The sequence below is a fragment of the Rhipicephalus microplus genome, chromosome X, assembly GCF_043290135.1.
Source record: "Rhipicephalus microplus isolate Deutch F79 chromosome X, USDA_Rmic, whole genome shotgun sequence".
In the NCBI taxonomy this organism is placed as follows: Eukaryota; Metazoa; Arthropoda; class Arachnida; order Ixodida; family Ixodidae; genus Rhipicephalus; species Rhipicephalus microplus.
In genome coordinates this window covers 338,832,604-338,848,695 of record NC_134710.1, presented here as the reverse complement: position 1 = coordinate 338,848,695, position 16,092 = coordinate 338,832,604, and the positions used below count along the sequence as shown (strand labels likewise).

The window sequence follows — 16,092 nt, the reverse complement described above, 5'->3', positions numbered from 1 at the left end:
TCAGCTACAAGTACCACCATCTAGTAAACACTACAAGAACTAAACGAGAGGTGGCTACATACATGAGACGGTACCGCCATCTAGTGAACACTGCAAGAACTAAACTAGAGGTGGCTACATACAGGGGACGGTACCGCCATCTAGTGAACGCTGCAAGAACTAAACTAGAGGTGGCTACATACAGGCTACAGGGGACGCACAGCCCACGCCCTAAGGAGCTTCGCCCCTAAAAAGACGTCTACATCTGCTGCCCCGCATCGATGATTCCCTCGACAGACTGCGGCGGGCCAAGTATTTTTTATCGACTGACTTGAAAAGCGGCTACTGGCAGATCGGAGTTGAACGCGATCGTGAAAAAACCGCCTTTGTTACACCGGATGGCCTTATATAAATTCGAAGTGCTACCCTTCGGCCTCTTTTCTGCACCTTCGAAATTTCAGAGAATGGTGGACACTATTATTTCTTACTGGCATAAAGTGGCACACTTGCCTATATTTTATCTGGATGGTGTGTTTTCTGTGACCTTTGAGAAGCACTTGAAACGTCTGCACGCAGATCTGTGCTGCAAGCGTTCCGCTCTGCTAACCTGACACTGAAGCCAGAAGAAATGCCACTTCGGTTACACAGAATTTAAGTGTCCCGGTCATGTTGTCAGGGCGGATGGTGTTCGACCAGACCCTGACAAAAGCACCGCCGTGGCCTCATTTCCTGTTCCACGTGACAAGGCAGTGTGTCGCTTTCTCCGCTCTGCGCGTACTATTGCCGCTTTATAGCCAATTTTTCTAGGTTTGCGGAACCGCTCACTTCACTCACTCGATAGTCTGGGAGGAAGAGCAGGACGCAGCTTTCTCTGAACTTCGGGAGCGTTTGCAGACTCCGCCAGTCCTTGCTAACTTTGACCAAGATGCTAGCTGATAGTGAGATTCATATTGACGCCAGCAACGCATGTTTTGGTGCTGTCCTCGCCCAACAAGAGGGCACGGAGCGAGTGATAGCGTACGCCAGCTGCACTCTTTCCCACGCCGAGGTCAGCTACTCTACGTCAGAAAAAGAGGGCCTCGCTGTTGTGTGGGACGTAGTGCGCTATAGTATGGGTCACGGTGAAATTTAGGCCTTACCTTTACGGAAATCACTTTAAGGTAGTGGCGGGCCATCATTTGTTGTGCTGGTTAGCCGACCTACGGGACCTGTGCAGACGACTGCCACGGTGCAGTCATCGTCTGCAGGAATTCAATTTCACGATCACTCAAAAATCAGGTCGAAGGCACGAAGGTGCCACTTTATTGTCCCATGCACCAGTCGAAATTTGTGGCCATGACATCAAGGATGACGGTGGTTTCCTTGGGGCATCTAATACAACGAATCTGATTACACGACAGTGCCAGGACGACGAAATTCTTATAGTTATCGAAAACCTTAAAGGACGCAACTCTTCCATACCTCGACGCCTTTCTCAAAGTCTGTCATCGTTCTGCCTGCGAGATGGCGAGGTGGGGCCCTCCATAAAAAAAAGAAACTGCAACAGCAATGAGGGAACCTATCTTCCAGTCGTGCCACCTGACATGCGTGACGACATTCTTCTCGCCTGCCCCAATGAGCCCACATTGGTCACTTAGGTTCCTCTCAAACTTTCGCCAGAGTTTGACAAGCGTACCACTGGTCTAAGCTTTCAGCATTCATTAAATAAGCGATACGTGAAAAGCTGCCGGAAATATCAACTCCGCAAATCCCCACCACTGAAGCCCGCGGGGCTTCTTCATCCAATCGAACAACCTAGGGCCGCATTCGATCAAATAGGAATGAATTTACTGGAGCTCTTTCCGCTGTCATCTGCCGGCAACAAGTGCATCGTAGTAGCCACAGACTATTCTACGAGGTACGCCGAAACAAAGGCACTACAACGCGCTACGGCTTTCGATGTTGCCCAATTTTTTTATGCACCAGATCGTTCTTCGACATGGCGCCCTGTCGTGCGTAATGACAGAGGAACAGCATTCCGCGACCAGCTCATTCATGACGTATTCACGCTTAGCTGCACGAGCCATCGCAAGTCCACGGCATATCATCCACAGACCAACGGCTTGACAGAGCGACTCTACGAAACCATCGCCGACATGTTATCCATGTACTTAGATGTCCAGCATAAGACTTGGGACCAGGTGCTACCGTACATCACATTTGCATGCAATACTGCCGTCCAGGGAACTACGCGATTCACGTCTTTCCGTCTTGTCTATGGACGTGAGGTCCAGACCATGATGGATGCCTCCCCACAACTGCAACGCGTTGATCACGCCTGACACAGTGCAATTTAAGCCGAATAAGCGTGCCAAATAGCGTGCCTACACATTGCACAGCAGCAGAGTACAGACGCATGCAATGCTCGCCATCGACAAGTTTGTCATCCAGGCCATCAAGTTTAGGTGTGGACTCCCGTCCGACGCCCAGGGTTGTTAGAAGAACTGCTCAGTCGCTATTTTGGACCCACCAAAGTGTTGCGACATGTCAGCGATGTGAACTACGTGGTAGTCCCTGACGGGGCCTTCTCGCCACGGCGTCGAAGGCACCACTAGGAGATTGTGCACGCTGTGCGACTGAAGCCGTACTTCACGCGGTAGTGTGACAGCGCATGAACCTTATTGTTTTGTTTTTGCGTACGTGCGTATACTTTGTGCTGGTTTGCCTCCACGTCGCCTATATATTTTCAGAACATCGCAGCGATGCCATTTTTTTTTTCAGAGGCAGAATAATGCCACTTGTCCAGTAGGTACGGCAAGCGCGAGGCATGGTTGCCCGCTAGAATGAAATATGTTCTGGGGCAGCGCGTGCTCTAGTTAGTTGTTGTTTAGACAGCCATTTTGCCAGTTTTCTGTGCGCCTCTCCACCGGCTGTTCTTTCGAGTTGAAGACGTTTTGCAGTACGTGACAATATTATTAGTGAAGGTGATTATCACGTGGCACGAAACTTATGAATGTAAAGCTTTGCCAAATCAGCCCTTTAAACTGCACTCAAATGAGTCTCTGAAGGCTAAACAGTGCTCATATAGACAGTGATCGTTAAACAGCACATATACACTGTAAAATCGAAACGAAATTCCCATTCTGCTTCAGCTTTATTGCGATAGCAATTATATGGAGACTCTCGGCTGGATTTTGCCGCTGGCGTAGGCGTCGCCGTCACTCACCGTATATATATATATATATATATATATATATATATATATATATATATATGAAAACGCTAGAAAAATAATGCAGAAAAAGACTCCGGCGCGCGAAATCGAACGTGGGACCTCTGAGACATAAGTGCGAGGCGTTAACCATTGAGCCACCGAGGATCTTATCCTTCCACGTTCAAACGGCAAGCTATTTATATCTACCACTTACCGCTAGTGACAGGCATCTCGGATGGGGGGGGGGGGAACTATTGTGTTTTCAGCATTACCACCAACATGGCGCAATGAGCGCGCGTCGCCACATCGTCACGACGCGGCGGCGCGCGCTCTCATCTGCTACGCGTACTTTGCCCCGCGGAGAGGAGGTGGGTTGACGCTCACTCACGCGCCCTTCCACCGGAACGACTTTGTTGTAGTTACCGGGCGCCAAAGGTCACTGCAATCGTTGCACAGTCTCCGTTTGCGAAAAGGGCGCGCTTTTCAGACACAACGACGTAACAACTGAGACGCGTATTTGCGTTCATCTGTATCTGTGAGTACGTTTCGTGCGCTATTTGTGAGTGAGAAATGCGGGGCACGTTTAGATCTGCTTGCCATTCTGCGTGTGACCTTCCAATTTGTTGCTATCGCGTTGATTGCTTCGCCTTTGCAGCATGACTGTGACTTTTTTTCCGCTCTAGTCCCAAGCTCGCCAATTTTTAAATGATTGCTCGGTATTTTCATTACAGTAAATGTGTACTCAAACAACAAGAATAGCTGCACACAATTCAAACACACCACTTATAATACTAACAAACAGTTCGAATACAATTTCGCCCATAACGTACCTTACAAGCCTTAGCGATCATTTGCTCCTACATTTTGACATTAAATTAGCCCCTCCGAGAACAAACAAAGAGAAAAAACTTTATGTGACTACAACAGGGGTAACTTTGAGGCGATCATCAATGAACTTTCTAACTTTACCGATCTTTTTCTTGATGGTTTCGGCGATCGGAGTAACTGCAACATGTTTTTAGATAAAATCGTGCCGCTCATTGACCAATACATCCGACACCGTATCGTAACCAACAACTCAAATGTTCCTTGATGCAACAGTCATATCAGGCGTTTATCAAACAAAAAAAAAACGTTTCTTTCGCGCGGCAAAACTTTCACCTACTAGTGATCGCTGGGCTTGGTACACAACAGCGTCTGCGTTGTACGTTCAAACCCTTCGAGATGCAAAAAAAATTTCAACTAACATGTTCTGCCCCCTATGTTGACCATTAATGTTATAAATCCCTTCGAACTATTAATCCCTCAGCCAAAGCAAAAAGAAAACGTTTTCATTCGCATGTACACTCTATGTTGACCACTAATGTTAAAAATTCTAGCGAACTATTATTCTTTCAACGAATGACGTTTTCACGCTGACGATTCCTCTGGTGACCCTATTTTATCGGATGTTTGTCCCTAAGTTTTTAACCGTACATTCACTCAGAACTTCTCGGCTATCTCGATTGTCCATACGCCGACACCTGTCAGCCATTCTCTTGAAGCATGCCACCTATACTAATCAGTACATTCGGTCTTCTTAAGCTCATGAATAACTTGGCCTTCATTCAGCACCCGGATGTGACAATATTGGTGCAATGTTTTTGAAAAACACTTCTGCCTATGCTGCGTTAGTCTTGTGTAAACTTTTCCAGCAATTACTTCATTATTTCGTTCTCCCAAAAGTGTGGAAAATTGGGAAGGTTATTCCAATTCACAAGTCTGGCAGCAAAGCATTTTTTAACTATCATCCAATTTATTTAACTAGTACATCTTCTAAAATGCTTGATCACACTATATTCACCAACTTTGTCAGTTTCCTTGAATCAAACTCTTTCTTCTCTTCAGCACAACATGGTTTTAGAAAACAATATTCACGTGAAACTCAGCTCATATCCTTACTCATGCTCTACATCAAGTTCTAGAGCGATCATCAATCATCAATTGCATATTTTTAGATTTTTGTAAGGCATTTGGCACGGTACGTATGTCATAAATTGCTACTGCTTAAGCTGAACAATCTTAATATTGATAATAATTTACTGAAATCGATTGAGTGTTTTCTACCAAACTGCTCACAATTCGTTTCCTTTAATGGCCGTAACACTGCATTTACAGATGTGAGTTGAGGCGTTCCTCAAGGCTCAGTCCTTGGACCTTTATTATTTTTAATGTATATTAATGATCTCCTTTCCATTGTAATTTTCAACATTCTTCTATTCACGGACGACTTTGTCATTTTTAAAGAGATAACGAATGCTAAGGATTCTTCCTCACTCTAACCTGATCTTAGTACAGTTGCTAATTGGTATAACAAGTGGTTAATGCAGCTAAATATTAATAAATGTAAAGTGACGCACAATTCTGGAAAATGTTCCTGCCCACAACCATACTACATTAACAGCATTAATTTAGGATCACTGACTTCTTATAAATACCTATGTATATACATCACAGCAAACCTGGACTGGTCTACTCATATCAAGCACTTAAGTAACAATGCTAATCGCATGTTATGTTACCTTCGTCGAAATTTTTATCATGATCCTCCTTACTTGAATCTTTTTTATAAAACACCAATTCGATCGAAACTCGAGTTTGCACTACCGGTCTGAGATCTAACCCAAGCTTACTTGATTTATGCTGTAGAAAGGATTTAGAACAACTCCGCACGTTTCATTCACTCTATTTACAGCCGCACTGCCAGTATAACTGCCATGAAATTATACCTTTTCCTCCTGTTATTGCCATCACGCAGAAAAGTGTGACGCATCGCCTTGCTTCTTAAAATGCATCATCATGCTACACTACGCGATCACCTCCTCCCCGAGCCCATCGCACAGACCATCGTCACAAGGTCGGACTCGCTCCATGTAATACTGCGCACTTTTATCATTCATTTCTACCCCGAACCTATCGTGATTGGAACGGCCTTCCCGCAGACGTTGTAGACATTATTCAACATTATTCACCATGAACAGTTCCGTGATACCATAGCTAACATTGTATACAAAGGCTTTTTCTAAACTCACTGTAAGTTCACATTTTGCTTCCTTGTTTTATGTGTGTTTTGTTTTACTTTTTTGTTTTATTGTATTTTTTGTGTGAAAGTGTTGTTACGACTTCCGCTCTGTAATGCTTCTGGCTCTGAGGGGTATAATAGAAAATTATAAATGAAAGATATACGTAAATGCAATCTATTCCTCACAAACTTATGTTGCTGTCTTCTCCCACTGTAATGGCATTTCACACCAGAGCACACCAATACTATAAACACATCTTTATTTTTTCGACAATGACACTCGATGAGGCACTTGCTCAAACAACAAATGTTAATACAGTTAAACCTGGATATAACGAAATTGAAAATTTTCCATGAAAATTCGTTATAACGAGGACTTTGTTATATGCGGGTTCGGTACGAATATTTAGAAGTTGAACGCACAGATTAAACAAAAGGATAACTGAGGACCGAGCTAACCCAAAACACTTATTTTACAGAAAAAAGCTGCGTTATTATTGCGATACCAATTACATGGACACTCGCGGCGGGTTTTTGCCGTCACCGCCATGTTCCGTAACAAGTCCATATTGATAATATAAGCACCCGCGCATCGTAACTTTCACAGGTAGGTGAAAGGCGCGAGCGCTGCTGAAGCTAAGATCGAATGAGTCGACCAATCCCTATCGCCTGAAAAGTGCATAACATCTCCCGCGTGTTAGAACTGCCGTCGAATGCTCAAACAGAAAGCAAACCACCCGTCTTGAACGAGCATGAAACAACGCGGGGATCACTCGCGCTTGCTATATCGGCGAGTATCAGTACGATATCAGTGTGAAGGGACTGTGTGAAAAGAGCACTTCTCCCTGGAGCGGCCGTATTTGCTCACACCAGCGTTTTGTAGGAGTTCCCGATATCGGATTAAAAAGAGTTGGCTGCCAGCCTTACCTCTTATAACATTATTTTTTTTTATCGTGATCATTGCATCGAACGCGCGGCCGTGTTGTCAGAACTAATCGGCTAATCACGAAACCTACCAGCCTGCGAACTAGCGGCGCGGCGCAAAACAAAAGCGCGTGACGAGTAGATTTATTGATATGTGGGGTTTAACGTTCCCAAAACCACCGTATGATTCTGAGAGACGCCGTAGTGGAGGGCTCCCGAAATTTCGGCCACCTGGGGTTCTTTAACGTGCACTCAAATCTGAGCACACGGGCCTACAACATTTCCGCCTCCTTCGGAAATGCAGTTGCCGCAGCCGGGATTCGATCCCGCGACTTGCGGGTCAGCAGCCGAGTACCTTAGCCACCAGACCACCACTGTGGGGCGACGAGTAGACCTCCGAAAATCTGTTGTCACCATGGTCTCAGTTTCTATCAGCGCCTAATCTGACATCTTCTCGGTGGTGAGGACACGGCTGTCAGAAATTAAGAAAAGTTACAGTTTCGCCGCAAGGGCGAAGCAATGAATACGATAACAACTACTTGGAATGTAACGCTCAGACCGGCAAGCGTACCGAAACGTGCAGCGTGCTGCTCACGCACAAATGAGGCACGAAAATAACACACACAGGACGACCGCAAACTAACAACCTTTACCACTCGACACATAACGCGCTGTTTAAACAAAAGCGAGGCACGAAACGTAATGAGTGCGAACTAACAAGTGTTACTGTTCTTAGTTCGGTGCGTTTGAAAAGCGCACTATTTCGCAAACGGCGCCTGTCCAGCGAGCGAAGAAGTTATCTGTGTGCACCCGGCAACTACACGCAATCGTTCTGGTCGAAGTCGAAGGCACGCGATTCTTCCCGCCAAATGATAAGCGACCGCGCACCTATATCCCCCCCCCCCCCCCCACACACATCCATTCGCGGGGCAAAGTACGCGTGGGAAATAAGCGCGCGTCGGCGCACCGTGACGAGCTGGGCGCCTATAGCGCGGGTGCCTTTTCTTTTTCTTGAGTTCTCATATATATAGATACGTATACATATACGATGAATGACGGCGCGGCAAAAAACCAGCCAAGACTGTCCATAAACATAATTGCCATCGCAATAAAAAAATTCGACAGATCCCACGTACCTGGGAATCAACGTCATGCGAAGCATGCGGAGGCAAGGTGACCGTGTCGAAATTTTTTTTATTGAGCGACACGTCATAAAATGACGCTAAATATATGTACTAATGTTGCGCGCACAGACATAAATTGAAGTGTTGCAGATGTTTATATAACCAGTTGTTTGCAATTGCGCAACGATGCCAACTGGAACATTCGTATTAGCAACACCAGAAGATGTGAAGCACTGATGCTCGCGAGGATGCTGGCCCAAGACACTGCTACATAAATCAACTTCAGCGCATGGCAACTAACCACAATTGACGTTAACCCGACCTGACGGCTGTATCAAAGGAGTAAGTATGTAATAGTCATATAATTGGGTAGGTAAGCACTGCAACCACTATTGACGTTTCACGAAGCTTGCCGTCTATTTGAAAAGTAGTTCCGGGACCTGGCGTAGATGTGTGGTAAAATGCTTCATTGCCACGCGGAATGCTTGGGTTCGATTCCAGCTGTGACCCTGATATTTATTATTTGCATTCGTCGGGTTGACACTACGGATGTCGGATATTTCCTGACGCTCGCGCGTTAATATTTCCCATGTGTGTTTTCGTCGTTCCTGCGTAGATACCAAGTGTAAATCACCTGTGGCACATACCCGCATACCAGCGGCACATACCCGCCCCTGGGTATGTGCCACTGTCTGGCGGGAAGTGTTTGACGACGTGCGCAACGGGACTGTGACATTATTCATTTCTTGACCAACGCGTCATACTCTTCAAAACCATCTTACCCTCCCGTGCTAATTTTGGTTCACGCCACGTTAAGGGGGTGATCACGAGAGCACCTAAACGCAAGCGGCTAGGTAGGTAGTGTCGCGACGTGAAGACAGAGGTCGTATTTGAAGAAGCTGAGAAAGCAGCAGCGGGTCGGTCTCTTTATTTACCGCGCGCCAGAGAGTTTCTCGTCTTTCTCGTTGCTGCTTTCTGCATAAAAGCGTGCAGATGCGCGTATGCACTGTCCCCTTCCTCTTTCTCGCAGGACGCACGTGACGATAGATAGATTGATACGCTCAAAGTCACCGAAGTTCGCTAAGAAATGCTTCGCATTTAAAAAAAAGCAAAGCTGAACGTCGTCGGGGGCCGCGCCATGCGCGCGCGCACAGCGTCGAAAACGAAGAGCGAACGACACGGACACAGATACCGCGAAAAACTATTCGGTAAAGCGCCCTCCAAAGTCAGCGCGGCCCCACATATGTGGCGCTACCTAAAAGCGTGGCACTGCCAACGCGCAAAAGTAGTTTTTTTTTTTTTTAGGGGGGGGGGGGGGGCACACCCGGCGGCGAGAACGGCTGCAACGCAGGCTCCTGGGGTGCAGGCCCGCCTCACGCTGGCGCGCGAAGCGGGCCGCGGCGGTGGAAGATGCATGCTCCTACCAAAATGACAAAATGCGGAGCAAAATTCCTAGATTTTCTGTTGGGCAAATTCGTTATTTTGGGGGCGCATTACACGCATACGAGCATATTTTCGACAGTTAACCTTTGGCGGGAGGGTAAAAATAAGGCCCGCACCGTGGTAGAAAATTCGTTATTGCGGGATCGCTGTCCAAAACATTTCGTTGCCGCGAGATACGTTATACATGGGCTTCTATGAACGTTCACCGGGAATCCGGAAATACTTCGTTGCCGCGGGGATTTCGCACTTGCGGGGCTTCGTTATTGCGGGTTTCGACTGTATAAAGGTTGTCCTGCTGCTGCTTTCTTACATAGAGGTCGCAAATACATATGCTTCTATGGAGCGACAGCTGGCAATAGAAAAACTTCGTTATATCAAGGAATTCGTTATATGGGAGTTCGTTATAAGCAGGTCTAACTGTACAGTTCACGATTTACACCAAAAGCTTACAGAGAGGCTTGGAGAAAGAGAGCGTACAAAGTGCCAACACTTTGGAGGAATGAACAGCATTTCACCACGTCTCAGCACACATTCTGTGTACTGTGCTCTACCAAACGACGGGAACTTTTCATGATTTGAATGCTCGACGTCCACCTGTATGGAAGCCAAACACCAAATCAGCACATGACACTTTCCTCAAATTTATTTTAAAAAACATTAAAATATTTGACCTGATGAAATAAGGTACATAAGTTACATGAAAGTTTTTGGCTGCTTTGACAATGTTGTTTGTTTTAAAAGGGTAGTGACAGGAAAAGTTCTGAACCTGTTTTTAACTGTTAACCAGTGGCTGGCAGCCAGACTTGTTGATTGTGGAAAAATAACTCATTTGTCACAGCACAACATTAATGTTTATGTGCTAGTTTGTTACATCTGGAGGGCATTTCAATTTCAAACAGTCCTCAGGGGCCCTGCGACATACTCCACCTGCTCTTGAACAAATACCATCACATAACCACAAATATCAACGTCACTGGTGACCTTTTGCAAAAGCCATCAGCACTGCTGTTTCTTCCGCTATGTTAAGTACTGCGAGTGCTTGTTACCTCAGTTGCACACTGCAGAATTTATCTAGTGCAGCAATTCACAAGGAAACCGAGAAAAGTCCAAAAATCAGTCAGAAAAGCATCATTCACTGCAGAAATCTCTTTGGCAGCTGTGCGTTTGCTCAGGCCGTCATAGTCCAACTGAGGCGAGGATGTCCGCAAACCCCTTGGAGCAGCCGCATTATTAGATATGCTGAAACATTTTAACTCTGATCATTTGTAAAGAAGCACGTTGAGAAGTGACAAAAGAAGCAGTGACAATTACAAAGGCATTCTATAAAAGTGTGCAGTATGTGTCACATGGAAGTGGCATGATGTATACTTTACTGACTTGTATCAGCCAACACTGAATTTTAAAGCCATACTTTAATCCTATTTACTTATGGCGGAATGCTGGAGCAGTTATCTGTTTGCTATGCAGTACGATCCTGGCAAAAGAGAGCTTTAGTTTATTAACATTTACATATACCCAGGTGACAACAGCAGCAGAGCCGACATACTGTGGCATTTTGTTTAACTACAATATATATCAAACCTTCTTTTTCAGTCCTGTTGCCGTTCTTGTTTAAAAAAATCATCACAATTCCGTACATTAATGATTATCTCCCTGTGGACACTTTGAACTGAGTCAGTAAACAGGTAAGTCGATGCATGATCAGGTGTCGCTACCAGCATTGGCCATCTCGTACAAGTCTTCAGTAACCTGGTCAAAACTCATGACATGTTTTTTACAAAGCATACCCCTGCATGATGACCTAACTATTTTTTACTTCACTTTCGCATTCAATGTTTTCACGAGCTTGAACGCTCAATTAAAATACATTTTAGGCTGCATTTCGGGCTGATGTTGCACAGACGGCAATTCTATGTTACCATCACTGTGATGTAACACTCAAGCTGTGTTGTAATTTTTTAGTGCCAGCACTCTTCTAATGGTCCAAAAAATATTCACGGCAAAAATGGTCTATAATAATATGCAAGGCTCGATCTTGAATTCAAATAATTGTCTTTAAAGAGAGATGCTCCTCAAAAAATGTAATTCTTTTTCAAAAATTACACATTTACAGTGAACTCTCAGTAAACAGAAATCTGTTGAATGGAACTCCTGCATAAATGAAACAACTGCCTCTGATACGATAGGTTTCATCCTTGCATACTGCACCCCAGTTCCCCTCTCAGTAAATGGAACTCCTGTTAAATGGAACACATTTTCTTGGTCCCTTCAGGTTCCGTTTAATGAGAATCCACTGTATTGTCGTTACATGCTTTGTGAAGTTTAGTTCAAGCTCTGTCATAGGGTGGGGAAAGACGTAGCCCGTCGCTCTGACTCCGCGCACTTTGGCAATGCCAGGGGTGCAACAACCGAAATACAATTTCGAGCAATTTTAGGAGCAGAAAAACATTACTTTTGGAGCACTAAAATCCAAATTTGGAGCAGGTTAAGGAAAAAATCATACATTTTTTATCATGAAATACCAAATTCGGAGCAGTACAAAGAAGGTTTACATTATGAAAAAAAAAATTATGTATAAACCATTCAACATCACCTAAATCGTACAGTGTAAACATGAGCACTGCTATTTCAATGAAAGTAGAATTTTGAACCACCCCACTGAGCAAACAGTGACAAAGTTTAGCATTTGCTGTGCCTGTCAAATAATTTGACAGACTCTGCTATTTTAAACATGGATCTGCCAAACTCGCAACTTTTAAATTTGGGAAATTCATAAAACCGACGAGTAGGGCTGGCAAAAAAATGAAAACTGGTGCAACATTTTTTTTAGGGAAACATAAATGTCATACACTGTTCTATATGATTGCCAGTAGTTTATTTAGACGTCAGTTATTATACTAGTACTCAGAATTATGTGGCATAGAAACTCATGAGTAACCTAGCAAAATGAACAGTGTCTCGTGAATAGCACTAACAGCCCCATCCTAATCTCAATAGATGGCTTGCACGTGACGTCACGGACACAGTCTGAAAGGAATTGGTGATCCACGATGACCGCTTCGATGACAATCAGGTTGCTTCTAAGTGAAAACGACGTGGTAGGATTGTCTCTGCGTGTGAGTAATGAAGGAACCTGCATGTGATGTTTTGATAATATTAATCTGACATCGGAAATTTCGCGTCCTCACATGCTGGTGCTCCAAGATTAGAGACTTTCAGTGATGTCGGTGCAAGCCATCTGTATGCTTTGCCGCTGGGCAACGGTGTACTGCGGCAAAGATAACTTAAGCAGCACACTCTGCACAGGTTAGAACCAAAGCCAAGAAACTTTCTAACCTTTACGTCTCCCCCCCCCCCCTTCCCATCTTTTTTTATTCTTTTACTGGGGGGGGGGGGGGGTTAGGTGCCACTTCGGCTCCCTTGCAAAGCGCGTTCGACCAGATAAAGTGGCAACGGCACGCGCCCATTGGCCCAGTGTCCGTACCAGATATCTATCGCCAGCACCGTGGCCTGGGCGACGTAACTTCAAAACAAAAGCAAGATGTTTCATGTATCACTGCTAAGGAAATCGATGTGGTCGCTGGCAACGCCGGCGTTCACAGCACGTGAGCTTGTTCACGCGAGGAAAACGCGACATACGCTTCCAGCTTTAGTTCCTAACAAGCCATAGCCGCTTTCAGGCTAGGAAATTTCATTTCCCGCGAAGCTTTAGGTGGCTACAGCAAAGCATTTTTGTCTTGAAGTTCCATCGTCCCGCCGATAGGTATACGCTGCAGTCAACAGACCAATGGACGCACAGAATTGTTACTTTATCTGCTCATATTTGAAGTACATTCTAGGCACTATAGTTGGGGTCTGCACGCTTTGACAGATGGCGCAAACTGCAGGTGGTCGAGGTGGCCTGCATTTCTCGCCAAAATTAGCGTACCTGAGACAATTTAAAAGTTATCTGAGCATTTTGGCACAGTGTGGTGCAAATTTCATGGTTTTGACGCAGCTCGGTGCAACAATCGGAAATTGTATCAGATTGGCGCAATTGGCACAGCTGTTGCGCCCCTGCAATGCGACACGACGTCAGTGATACATCATTGCCATGCAGTCAATGACTAAGCAGGCAATCCGAAATGAGCACGTGTTTCATTTTGTTTCATTTATAATTCCTTAAAAGCACCCGAGAGGGTATTACATAAGAGTTGGGTAACATACAATCAATAGTGTTGTCACAATGATCAATGTGAAGTTACATTTGAAATTTTATGCATGAAGCTTGATAGAGGGGTGATGGTGGCGATATCGTGGGAAAGGCCGTTCCAGTCTTTTGCTGCTCTGGGAAAAAAATAAGCAGAAAATGTTTTAGTATGGGCACGTGGACGAAAAACTTGAAGCGCATGGCCGATGCGATGAGATGTGAGCTCCAGTGATAATGTAAGGAGAGCGATTAAGTGGAGAGTAAAAAAACTTGTGAAATAATCACAGGGTTGCAATGCGTCGGCAACATGATAAAGGTGATAAGTTACACTCGGCTTTTAGGGATGAAACACTGATGTCGTACGAGTATGTCAGAGCGTGTCATAGTGGCACGGGGAGGAATAGTGATGATGATGATTATGATGGTGATGGTGGTGATGTGGTGCCGTTCCTTTTATAACAGGTCGCCGCATGTGTGGCGGCTTGGCAATAAAAAAAGTATAAAAAACCCCAGCTAAGAGAAAAAGAAAAAAAAGGGAGAAAATTGAATGATTTAGGAGGACGTGGGAGACGACCTAATCTTTAAAAAAAAGGAGATAGAGAGAGGAGGGAGGGAGATGTCTGTTCACTTTGCGACCCGCTGAATATATGAAATTCTCAATCTTTCCAAGCGCCGCTTAGTGCGCTCCACCGCTCCTCTGTTCATCTCCCCACGTTCACCCTCGAAACACAGTACACCATGCAGCGGAGGGGTTCGATTTCCTTGCACTGCACCACAATGTGTTCGATTGTTTCGTCCACACAATCACAGACTCTACACAACACATCCCGCTCATCACTATGAATAGTCCGCTGGCGCTTCAAGGTGCGCAGGACCCCAGCTCACGCCTGAAAGAGCAGGCTGTTTCCAAGGCTATTGCCATATATGGACACCGCGCCAATAGTCCGCTTGTGTTGTCCAAATAAGGTCATAGAGCTCTTTCCCCCATCCCCTGCAGCCACAGCTCCACTTTCTTCTCCTGGACACGGTCGCGCACATCCTTCACATATTTGAGCCATGTGTCCGCCTGTATAGGTGCCGTGAAGAAGCCATATTTCTTCTCAAGGCGGTATATGCGGCTTGTCCAGTTGGTGCGCATACACATCGCTGAGAGGTAGTCAAAGACCTGTCGGGTGAGTTGCTCTTTCTGCAGAAAAGGCAAGCGGCCACGGTAGATCAGTTTGTTTACTGCCTCCCGTGCCTCGAAGGTGGACCACCCGTGGTCTCCTTGAACAGCCTCAATAACTACTGCCCCATGCGATCCCAAAGCAGTGCGACCGACCTCTCGCTGCCGTCGTTCCAGCCATTACATGGTCGCTTAAAACAGGCAGACAACGGCGATGCAGAAAGTCAGTGCCGACACGTGCACAAGCTTCCACATGTCGCAAACCAGGAGATATCTGTTTAATCCCGATATGCCTCTGCGCTGGAGAACACAGTGTGCCCGCAGGGCCATCCGTCTGACTATTTCCTCATGTTCCCTATAAATGTCGCCTCCTGCACACAGCGTCACTCTGATGTACTTGTACAATGAGGCCACCCCCAGCCCCTGTCCAGACAGTGTCAGTGTTTCGTTGCCCAGTGTCACACCCACCAGCTGTACTACATTCGTCTTCTTGGCGTTATAGCGAAACCCCAGCTTTTCGACTTCTGCTGCACAGATGTTGAGTGATGCCTGCATATCTCGATTTAAAACGCTAGTCCCGGTATCTTGCGATCTTTGTTTATACCGGTAGTACAGTATTTCAGGCTGAAGCCAAAAGAAGACCTCTCTATTGCTTGCTCAAATCCGGACACATACAATTAAATTGGTATAGTATCGGCGATAGTGGGCAGCCATGACGAAGACCCCTCGAAACCGCCACAGATTCTGTTGTGACCCCAGCAAATAAAGTCGTAACTGTGTTACCGCTGTACAACTGCTTCATTGTTGACAGTGATGTTTCTGGGAGGCCCAGGTCTCTCAGGCCGCTTAAGAGACTGGCATTCGGAACATTGTCATATGGTTTCTCCACATCCAGGAAGCAGCAAAGCAGTCCACGGTTTCCTTTTCTGACAATCTCTGCACACTACGTAATCACGAAGAGGTTGCCTTCCGACCGTCTGCCCTTTCAGAAGCCATTCTGTAGTTCTGTGAGGA

The 16,092-nt window shown here is 45.6% G+C and overlaps 1 protein-coding gene across 1 annotated transcript in view; it reads right to left on the bottom strand.

The window, feature by feature from the left end:
- Positions 1–6,476: 6,476 nt before the first annotated feature.
- LOC119161214 (lysine-specific demethylase 8) overlaps positions 6,477–16,092 on the bottom strand; it is a 79,405-nt gene continuing 69,789 nt past the window's right edge. The window contains exon 8 of the mRNA XM_075879777.1: positions 6,477–10,318. Within this exon, the coding sequence (XP_075735892.1) occupies positions 10,151–10,318 (168 nt within the window). The 3' untranslated portion in view covers positions 6,477–10,150. The remainder of the gene's footprint in view (positions 10,319–16,092) is intronic.